The following is an 11635-nucleotide window of genomic DNA, read 5'->3' on the forward strand; positions in this document are numbered from 1 at the left end:
AAAAAATGGATGTTAAACTCAAATATGGACAATAATCGAATTAATTTAATTGATTTGGGTTAGATCTTTAGGTTTATATGATCCTTGGTTTGGTTCTTACACTCCCAAATGAAGTGTATGTAGATGAAAAAACTTCAATTTGAGGGAGAACATACGCTTAAGTTGAATGGACTCATATTTGAGAGATTATCGGTGTATGAAATATAAGTTAGAATCTCACCTTGAATGAAAAGTTGGACATTAAACAACATATAAATTAATCATATGGCTCATACATCAAGTGAACGTTTATCAACATATAAGTCAAGATAAACATTTGATATGCTACATCGCAAGTTCGAATTAGTCTAAATTACAAGTGATGAAATTAGTTGTAGTTTCCCTTATAAGCAGGTTAGTCTAATTTTTTTTTTTTTTCCATCCATGTTTCCCTCGACCAACATACCCCTATCTACTGCTCAGCCTACTCTGCTGCTAGGATTGAAATTTCTAAAAATGTTGTGGAAAATATGCCCTAAATATCAATTTATTCTTTCTAGTTATATAAAAATAGATATGGCAAGAATCAATGTTTGTGGAATTGGGTTCTTTTTCTTGACCCATTTGCAGATTCTTTTTTCCTTATTAAAGGAATAAGGGCAACCAACAACTAGTGCGATGCTGATCTCCCAAAGATCATGTTCTTATTCTATGTTCTCCTCAAAATTGGTATTACCATTTGTTTTATTTTATGGTTGGACATTATTAATTAAATAATAATTATGCACAACCAACCATATTGTAGTGTTATTTTCTTTTTGTGCTTTCCATCCATCTAGCCACTTTTGCTCTGTCAAAGAAAGCACCTACCTTGTTGAAATGAAAAAGAAAGTTTGCTTTTAGGTAAAAAGAGAACCCTTGTGTTGCTTAACTTAAATGGTTATGCTAGAATTACGATGACTCATTTTAATTGATTTTGCAGAAATTACAAGTGCATTTTTCAATAAATCACGATGGATCACCATGATTGTGACACACCAGTGATATCAAACATACACTTACAGAATCTCTTAAAAGGAGGGGAAAATAAAGAATTTTCATTTGGATTCTTATATTAGATGGTTGAAACTGAAAATAAATAATACTAAGATACATACTCTTCAATTGAGAGAGAGCTCAGATTAGACTACTCTTAATGCCGACCTCATTTTGGGACATTTGAGATAATTACTACTTACATAGACATAGACATAGACAGACCTAATAATAAAAGGAAGGGGAGGGAGGGGGTGGATTAAGCATTATTTCCAAAAGAGGATGAGGATGGAAGCGAGTTACTGCTGTCTTCATTTTCATGTTCATCCAATTCATTTGTGATTCCACTGCTAGCTGGTGAGGAGGAGGATGCATCAGTATTGTTCTTCTCCTGTGCCAAGAAATCATAGAAAACCACCACTTTTGAACTTGAATTTGAGCTTGAAGCTGAGTTCTTCTTCACCTCACCAAAGTTGCTGCAACTGCTTGGCTTCACTCTCTCCTCTCCATTTTTAGCACCACCTCTCCTCTTCAGAGATATGCGACAAAGAACCCAATTTTCATTCTGCAAAAAGAACCCAATTCCATTCATATTAATATTAATTCAAAGTCAACACCACCTTTAAATTACAAACAAATTCAGAGAAAGAAAGAAAGACTGACCAAGGGGTTGGAGTGAGAGGAAGTGAGGCGATATTCATGCATGATCCAATCAGTTCTTGAACCATGAGGTGGTTTGCCTCTGTAGAAAACAAGAGTTTTCTTCATACCAACAACTTCATGACTCTTTGAATTCATGATTTGTTTGTCTAAACCAGTTGCTTTCCAGTAACCAGAGTTTGTAGCTCTGTTAGATCGGTTCCCATTTGGGTATTTGGCTTCTTTAGTACTGAAAAAGTACCTCTCTTGTTCCATATCACCTAAAAGAAAAAGAATTAATCCACATGACATTGTTTGCAGTAGTAGTAGTAGTACAAGTCATCATGTTCCGGGTGTCTGAACGTGTCAGTGTCCATGTTGTGTCCGATATCTGTGTCTGTCTGTGCTTCGTTAAGTTATTATTATAAAAGAAAAGAAAAGAAAAGGTACATACCAGGTAAATCCCAAGGATCAGACTTGCAAAGATCAACTTCAGGAATGATGGAAGCAGGTAAAGGGAAAGAGAAGACCTTACGCTTCAAGTATTGAACAACAAGTTCTTCATCAGTTGGATGGAAACGGAAACCTGGTGGCAATCTCACTTCACCATTCTTCTTCACAAAATTCATCTTCTCCATCTTATCTTCTTTTTCTTTTTCTTTACAAAGAGATAAATGTCAAAGCCACTCGTGTGGTAAACAAGTTCTTTCTTTCTTGTTTATAAACCCATTAAAAAGTTGTAGCAAAGGAAAGAAAGTATAGAATAGAATAGAATAAAGAAAGGTGAAGGAAGGAAGAGAAAAAGGGTGTTATTATTGATGAATTATTAATATTAATATTGAAATGATAAAGAAAGAAAGGAAAGGAAAGGAAAAGGGCATGGAGAAGAGTGAAATGAAGTGTGTCTTCTTTTATAGTAATGGGTCAATGAGTCTGACAAGGAAGATGAAGAAGAAGAATAAGACGACATTTGTTTGAGTTGAGTGGCGTAAACTATACTCAACCCTTCTCTCTCTTTTCACTTTCACGTTTTCTCCTCCCTCCTCCTAACTATCCTTTCTTTAACTCTTTCTAAACAAAACAAAACTAATCTCACACTTAACCACATAGGAGATTAGATTAAATTAAAATAATATAACTAAATAATGACAAGCCATGCTTAGTTCTGTTGGATTGGACTAATCGCTTTATCTAACCCAACCAAAACATGCTTAGTTCTATTTGGTAAAATGTTGTGAATGACTAGTAAATTAGAGGATAGGGAATGAAATTTTAACGGATAATGAATAAGTTAGTACATATGAGTTGATAGCTGAAAAATTGGTTAGTTGAATTTTTTAATGTATGGTAAGTTTAATTGTTAAATTACATGATGAATGTGAAATGGTTTTTTCTACATTACTCTCTCTTGTTTAGGGGTATTTATCCCTTCAAGATATCAATCAATCAAAAGTAATATACAAATGTAACATTAAATGTCAAATAAATGAGATAATTTTTTCTATAAAAAAATGAATTTTAATAAGGTAACTTTTAATTTTTATTTAATTATATTTAGGTGTACAATCTTAATTAATTTACACTATAGGGCTTGTAACAATTAAAATTTCATATCAAATTCAACCCAACATGGTTGTGTTTGGTAACACGAATAAGCTAGCTTATAGCTTGTTGGATTCGCTTATAAGTTTGTTTTGATATAATAAGATGTGTTGGGTAAAAAGCTTTTTCCAATAGCTTATAACGTTTTTTGAGAAACTATTTAAAGTAGCTTTTGAGCTTATAGCTGATAGTTTTTTATATTTTCTTCCAATTTTAACCCTATTAATTTAATTTAATTATTTTTTAATAAAACAACATGTTCATGGCTTAAAAAAAACGGTCAAGTTCATAGCTTAGTTTTTAATAAAACAACTGTCACGTTTTCTCCTTTGAAAAAAAACTGCCATGCTTTATTTTATATTTTAACTAGTAATAGACCTGTGCGGTTATGCACGGATCACGTAACATTGTGGTAATCATATAAAAAATAATTACTTTGTTAGTACTATCAAATGTTTTTTTTTCATATATTACATATAAAAAAATGTTAAATATTTGAATCGCGTATGTTGTGGATTTTATTTTCTTATGTACACGAAAACAAATTTTTATATACACATATAAGAAAGTCAATAAAATAAATTTTTTAAAACTTATGATTATTTTCAAAATATCAACATCAATGTAGTGTTTCTATTAAATAAATTTTTATTTTATATGCAAAACACCGTTCAATGTTTTCACCGTACCCGTTGTAGATTTTATGTGATTTATCTGCAGAAATAATTTTTTATGTTAATATATGAGAAAGTTGATATGATAAAATCGTAAAAACTCATTAATATTGTCAAAATATAAACATTAATATAGTGTTTATATTGAATAACTTTTTATTTTATATGCAAAACACCGTTCAATATTTGCACCGCTCCCACTGCAGATTTTATGTGTTTATATATGCATAAATAATTTTTTATGTACATATATGAGAAAATCGGCAGGATAAAATTTTGAAAACTCGTGACTATTTTCAAAATATCAACATCGATGTAATGTTTCTATTAAATAACTTTCTATTTTATATTTTAAAACACCGATAAATATTTGCGCCGTACGCGTTGAAGATTTTATATACTTATATATGCAGAAGAATTTTTTGTTAACAAAATGTAATAGTCAATATGACAAAATTTAGAAAACTCGTGACTATTTTTAAAATATCAACATCACATTATTGTTTCTCCAAAATACCGTTAACTATTTACACCGCACTCATTGTAGACTTTATGTGCTTATATCTCCAAAATCAAATTTTATGTATACCGATATGAGAAAGTTGATATGCTTAAATTTTAAAAACTAATGATTATTTTAAATTTTTTAACATTATTGTATCGTTTCTATTAATTTTTTAAATATGCAAATTATTAAGATTAAGAGATTAAAATAGATGAGAAGAAAATGACAATATAGAGAATTAGTTAGGCTTGGAAGTGATAAATCTGAAAAAATGAAGATACATAGAGAATTAGTTAGGCTAGAAAGATAAACAAAAATATATATAATAATTTTTTCAAAATGAATAAATTTGTATTTTATTTTGTAAAATGACTATTAAACCCATAAAATTAAGAAGATTGTGAGGATAATTATGAAATTTTACTCGAGTAAGATTTTCTAATTTTCTTAATAGTATTAGTAGTAGTAGATTAGTAGTAAAAGTAGATATTTAAATTTGTTGTGTGGAATTGAAAAAATAGTTGTCCGTAATTATCATGGTAATATATTGGCTTTTAAGAAGGACAATTATGAAATTTTGTTGGATTTTGATTTTGATATATTTTTTTTAATAAATATATTGTTTTTTTAATAATTTTTTTATATATTGTTAGTAGATTAAAAAAAACAAATAATATTTAAAAATTTAAAGTATTCCAAAGACTTATTAATTTTGCAACAAAAATACAAATATTGGTGGAAATTTGTTATTATCAACTTATCCGTGGAAGTACAAATTAGGAACAATTTTTTTTTGTAGAGAAAAAATTGGCTACACCTTTTTGTTTTTAATTAAAAAACAAATAATGTTTTAAAAGTATTCCAAAAACTTATTAATTTTGCATCCTAGAAAATAATTATTTATGGGTTGAATTTGATGTGAAATTTTAATTGTTACAAGCCCTATAGTGTAAATTAATTAAGATTGTATACCTAAATATAATTAAATAAAAATTAAAAGTTACCTTATTAAAATTGATTTTTTTAATAGAAAAATTGACTCATTTATTTGACATTTAATGTTACATTTGTATATTACATTTTGATTGGTTGATATCTTGAAAGGGTAAATACCTTCTAAACAAGAGAGGGTAATGTGAAACACTAACATAAAAGGAATTTTTTCTTTAAAAAAAACATAAAAGGAATTTTTAGCTTACATTTAGATTTTTTAATTAAGAGGATAAGCGTAGAATTGAGAAGAAATCTATGAGTTATAAACTCAAACAGTAGTTGAAGCATCTTATAAAAATATCTTATAAACTAGTAAAAGAAAATCGGAAATGTATGATCTAGCGAAAAATTTCCTCATAATTGTCTAGCAAAACGATATCATTAAGTATTGACCCGTGTATTCCGGCCAAGACCTAATGCAGTCTTTTATTTCGTTTGTTATGAAATTTGGACGTGTGTAATTTGGCAAGAGAAATGATATTTTGACAACCACTTTTTAACAATTTTTGGACAACTTTCTCTCTCATACTCACATGATGTTGTTATCCTCTCTCTTCCTTTTTCTCTCTCCATTGTTTTTGATCAATAAGAAGTGAGAAAAACAAAGTTGTCAACAAAGTTGTCATCAAATGGATGTCAAAATATCATTACTCTTTTGCAATGTCCGTGATTTCGTATTTCGTTAGGTACGTTCTATGTTTGTTTCCGCGTTTACCATACCAACACACGCACGCTTTTTTGATGCAACAAATAGTTGCTTCTCATTTTAACGGCAATCTCATATGTAGACGTGCGACAAAATAAAAATACTGTTATTGAATAGATCGATCTATTTTAATCATATCATATAAATTTATAAATTATAAGTCATCAGTATAAACTTATTAATCATATGTTATAAATTCATTATTAATACTAGTTTCATTTCATTTTATTTGTTATCCTTAGGAAATTCACTAAAATTATTAAAACATTTTATTGAAAGAAAAAAGTTTTAAAACATATCAGTTGTATATTTCTGCTACCACTTGTGTTGACACTAATTTACTAATCATACCTATTACTACTTAAAACTTTATTATTAAGGGATTGGTTAGTTCAATGGATTTAGTTAAAGGGTAAAGTTTTGAGTTTAAACTCAGCCAAAATAGAAAAATTAATCCAACATATCATTAAAAAAACTTAAAAACATTATTACGATAATTTTTTTAAGCAAACTTTATTACTATCATATATATGAAAATAAGAAGCAACCCATATTCCTAATGGTAGGCCTTTATTAGAAAATAAAGACAGAAATGTACCCCAAAAAAAGGGTATGTTAGAAAGTAAAGTAAGTATAGAGGGAGAGAGGAGAGGTGAAGTCATCTTATGTCATTGGGTGGGTACAGCTGGAAGTGACCCAAAATCCAGCAGCAACATTAAATGGTAAGTGACATGTTATGTTTGAACGAAAATACGCAACTGACCCTTATTTGAGCCATTTCACTTTTATAGGGAACAAATGACTTGCTTTGGTTGATAGTTGATATAGCACGTCACATAACACATTACCTTTCTTGCAAATTGCTACTCAATCCAACGCCCCTTCAAATGAGGCAACTCTTCGTTTTGTAATTTACTACTTTACGTGTTGAATATCCGATCAATTTTACGATACACAAGTAAGGTAGATCTTATCTGTTGTATATTTCTTTTGTAGATAAACAAAATGATAATAATCGTAGAAGAATTGAGGTTCAAACTTAGTCACAACATTCAATCTAACAATTTCGATATTTTTATCAATTGAATTAAAACTTATAGATCATGTATAAGTTTATTTTTACCATTAGATTAATAAGTCTAGCAGTTAAAAAAACAAATTAATATATGGTGTAAAACCAATATAGTTATGCACATTAGATGAAGCATGAACAACTCAACTCAACCACAAAACTCTTGCAATTTGCTATTGCTAGTTGCTACTATTGTTGCTCATGGTAACTTGATGCTCACTCATCTATCTCCTGTCCTTTCCTTCCTTCCTATTGCTTTTACTTTTACTACCTACCTACTTAACCCCTTTTCATGCCTTTCTATCCTCTGTTCCCATTCTCTCTTTTCCCCTTTTTTCTCCTCTTTACACTTTTCACTTGTCAATTTTAGTAAATAACTTACTTTACACTCTTTTACGATCTTATGTTCATGTGCGTGACCGTCATCAATTTATTCACTCCTTTTCTTTTACAAATATTATTATATCCAATTTATTTGAGCAAAGTTTTCATTTTTAAATGTAACAATAATAATACAGGTTTAGACTTGCTCAATATTCTTTACATGACATGTCATTCACTAATTTGTGCTTGTAATGTTCTTCTCAAAAGTTATAATTAATTATAATTTATAAATTTTAAACTATAATACTCTAAGGAGCCGTGAACGTGAACGCTAACAAACATATATTTGCGATATCATTTTCAAATCAATTAAAATATTCCGTTAGCTTTTCAATAACTTAAGAGTCTAAATCACACGCTGAAATAGACTAACCAGACAAATAGGCATATATTCTTATTAATGCTACATGCATAAAAAAAACTATGACCACACGTTAAAACTGATCACAAAATATATTTATTTTTCTTATTAGATCGCATTTCACAATTTAGAACAGTTTATTTTTACTTATAACACTTAATTACATTTTAAGTAAGGTAATGGTCTTATTTCTATTTCGATGTTGAATAACAAGAGAAATTTTTATTAATCAGATTAAGGAATTGTTTTCCGCTGCTGGAATTATTATTTTAAAGGAAAATTTTATGTTAGTATGTGATATCATGTGAAGTTTTGTAACATCCTCATTATTAAATTTATTCTTATTATTTAATAATTATCGCCGGGAAATAGGGTCAGTTATGGTACAAAGTTTTGACAACAAAAGATGGGATAAAGGGTGGTCGTATTAGAGTGGGTGGTTTGAATGTGTCTGGCTTGCGATAAGACTTATATGGAGTGATGACATGAAATCATATAGGGTTTTTAATCCACTTTTAAAGTCATTTTAGAGTGAAGGCATGTAGTTTATGTGTACTTTAGTCGAGTTTTATAAAGAAATCGTTCAAAAATCATGAAAGGACAAAAGAAGGGAAATAGCCTTGAAACCATGAAAATCCACCTGAACCAGACAATGGAAGGAGACTCTGAGGTTCCGCTGCTTCCAGGAAGACCATTCTTTGCTATAGGAAGGGCATTGATTGACATGGAGATGGGAGAATTAAAGCTAAGATGGGAGGATGACTAGGTTAGGTCATGAAAGAGGAGCTTGCTTTGTAATTGTTTGACAATGTAACTTTGAATCATCCTTTGGTATTTTATTCGATAAATTTATCATTGATGTTTTTTTTATACTGAATTTTCATAAATCGATTTAGGTCTCGGTGATTACTAACTTTGGGGCTTGACATAATTTAACCGTTCAATCTTTATTAGCTTTAGACATATTCTAATAATGAATTGTCTACTTAATTTACCGTTCTTAAATGGACTTATCTAAGACATTAAGGAGTCATATTAATTGAAGAGAGTTGGTGATCAAGACATTGCCCTAACCATTTTGATCAAACATCTTAAAATCAAGTAATCAGTTCAAAACATATTCATAGTTTGTAGTTACCAAACAGTTTCAGAGAAGGGAATCTGACATGACCTATTTGCCTTAATCTCTCCCTTCAAGTCAATTCAACCAAACAAATTGTCAAGCGCAACACCCCTTTTACATATCCTAATCATAATCGCAGTAGTATTGTTGAAATTACATAATCTTTGTGGATACAAACTTTATAAATTTTACTACTTGTCGACGAACTAGCACACTTGATAGTTTGTTCACCTGTAACTTTCTCTTGTTATGTTAAATTTGTTTTTTTTTTTAATTCCACAAGACTTCTCATGCACCTGATTGTGTTCATTATATTTTTATTTTATTTATCGATAAAGATTTAGGGCTTGTTTGTTTTGGATTTTTTTTTGAAAAAAATCTATTTTTTTGAGTAAAAAATCACTTTTTTAGTTTTTGTTGTGTTTGTTTGAGATTTTTAAAAAATCCATTTTGCTAAAAAAATCATTTTTAGCCTCAAAATGAAAATCTATTTCAAGTAGCTTTTCCAAAATCTATTTTTTTCTTAATGCAAGGAACTCAAGTGTAAGTGTTTCAAATCTCAAAAAAATGATTTTTATGATAGTAGACAAACAGAAATAGCTTTAGATTTTTTTAAAAATCTCTAAAAAAAAAATCTCTAGATTCTTTTAACTCAAAATCTATTTTTTTTTAAAGCTGAAACAAACGCACCCTTAATTGAACCTGTCCCCCTAACATGTTCCCCTTGAGTGTCGACTTTTGAAATTGAAATGCTGGAACTTGTCAAATAAAGAGGGATAAATTTGGTGGTTATTTTCTCCATCCTCCCACCATCTGGGTTGAGGATTGTAAAGTTCCTATAACCACCCAAGATCAACCATTGTTAAGCTCCGATTCAATTTATTGTCTACCATATGTCTCCTTATTGCTTGAGGCATAAGGTGTTGGATTTGTTTAGTAAGACTTCGAAAAATGATGCACTCTAGAGTGCCAACATAGATGCCTTTACGCTGTTCTAATCCTTCGGTATTTGTGGATTCCTCCAACGTCGTACCTATTAATCCTAATGCATGGAAAGTGATTAATTTTCTTGAAAAATTGAACGATCTATTCGCTCGTGACTTTGCCACTATAATAGTTGATTCTGCCTGTGTTGATGATATATTTTTTCTCGTGAAATATATCAACAAGCTACGAGCGTATCTCGACATTATTCAATTCGGATTTTTCACTATCCGACCTAAATTACTATGAACAACCATCCCAATGACATCCATTCTATTGACTCGGTACATATTTTGCCAATGTTAAAAGACTAGGACTCTTATCATTTGGGTGAATAATTGGGTTTATAAATATTGTAGCCCTTTATTTCTTCTTTGTTCTTTAGAAAATCATGTCTTCTTATGCTCGATTTCTTATAGGGTGACTCAAAGTATTATGAATAGAGAAAATAGTGATTATTGTTCATTGATAATGATGAGTACAAGCATATATATACATAAAATCTAGTGTACGATAACTATGATGAAGCAACTGTATCTAATAGAAACTAGAAACTAAGCTTCAGTAGTTAACTTGCTGCGCAAGTTATCTTCTTTGCTTGTATCATCCAATATCCCCCCACAAGATGGAGGTTGGTAGAGATCTAGCAAACCCATCTTGGACAATAAAACACCAAAAGGTTGAGGGAGAAGTGATTTGGTGAAGAAATCTGCAAGTTGCTCTTTGGAGGAAACTGGAAGAAGTTTCAAGATGCCTGCATGGAGCTTCTCTCTTACAATATGGCAGTCAATGTCCAAATGTTTTGTTCTTTCATGGAACACAGGATTGGAAGCTATGTGAATGACACTCTGATTGTCACAGAAGAGAACAGGAAGCTTAGGGCATTGAATGTGAAGATCTCTGAGCAAGTAAAGGAGCCATTGAAGTTCACATGTAACAGAAGCAAGAGCCATGTACTCAGCTTCAGAGGAAGATCTAGAAACAGTTAACTGTTTCTTAGTTCTCCAAGAGATCAATGAGTTTCCTAAAAAGAAACATTGGCCACTGATAGATCTTCTGGTATCAAAACACCCTGCCCAATCAGCATCAGAAAATCCTTGTAACTGGAGTGTTGAACTTCTGGAAAAGTGCAGACCCTTGCCAGGACAACCCTTGAGGTACCTGAGCACCCTCAAAGCAGCTTGATGATGAATTTGAGTTGGTTTAGAAAGAAACTGACTCAGCTGCTGTGTGATAAATGTAATATCAGGCCTTGTAGTGGTAAGATAAAGTAACCTGCCAGTCAACCTTCTATAGGATGAAATGTCTTCATAAAGAGGTGAAGTATCAGCATATAGCTTGATAGAAGGGTCTGAGGGTGTGGATACAGGTTTGGAATCAATAAAGCCTGAATCTGAAAGCAAATCTAGGCAATATTTTCTTTGGCATAGAGATATGCCCTTGTGGGAATGAGCAACCTCAAGACCAAGAAAATACTTAAGCTGACCTAGATTCTTAATTTTGAAGGATGCATGCAGAATGAATTTAATGTGGTCAAATTCAGCTAAAGAGTCACCAGCCAATATAATATCATCCACA

At 30.6% G+C, this 11635-nt stretch overlaps 1 protein-coding gene across 1 annotated transcript; it reads right to left on the reverse strand.

Annotated features, from left to right (window-relative positions):
- Window positions 1-1066: 1066 nt before the first annotated feature.
- LOC146903668 (NAC domain-containing protein 83-like) lies at window positions 1067-2534 on the reverse strand. Its single transcript, XM_085724215.1, has 3 exons — window positions 2108-2534; window positions 1678-1934; window positions 1067-1579 (listed from the first exon to the last, which is right to left on the reverse strand). Exons 1-3 carry the CDS (start codon window positions 2289-2291, stop codon window positions 1274-1276), a joined length of 747 nt encoding a protein of 248 aa, XP_085580341.1. The 5' UTR covers window positions 2292-2534; the 3' UTR covers window positions 1067-1273.
- Between the last annotated feature and the right edge of the window lie 9101 nt (window positions 2535-11635).

Source organism: Medicago sativa, chromosome 7, assembly GCF_051527215.1.
Source record: "Medicago sativa cultivar Bolivia chromosome 7, Bolivia_mono, whole genome shotgun sequence".
NCBI classification, from domain to species: domain Eukaryota; kingdom Viridiplantae; phylum Streptophyta; class Magnoliopsida; order Fabales; family Fabaceae; genus Medicago; species Medicago sativa.

What these genes read in the sequence shown, in the direction of transcription:
- LOC146903668 (XM_085724215.1), bottom strand. Translation starts at nt 2,291, where the DNA reads ATGGAGAAGATGAATTTTGTGAAGAAGAATGGTGAAGTGAGATTGCCA. An exon ending in TGATCCTTGGGATTTACCTG is followed by an intron (nt 1,935 to 2,107) that starts GTATGTACCTTT and finishes TTTTTCTTTTAG; the next exon opens with GTGATATGGAACAAGAGAGG. An exon ending in CCTCTCACTCCAACCCCTTG is followed by an intron (nt 1,580 to 1,677) that starts GTCAGTCTTTCT and finishes TTCTTTTTGCAG; the next exon opens with AATGAAAATTGGGTTCTTTG.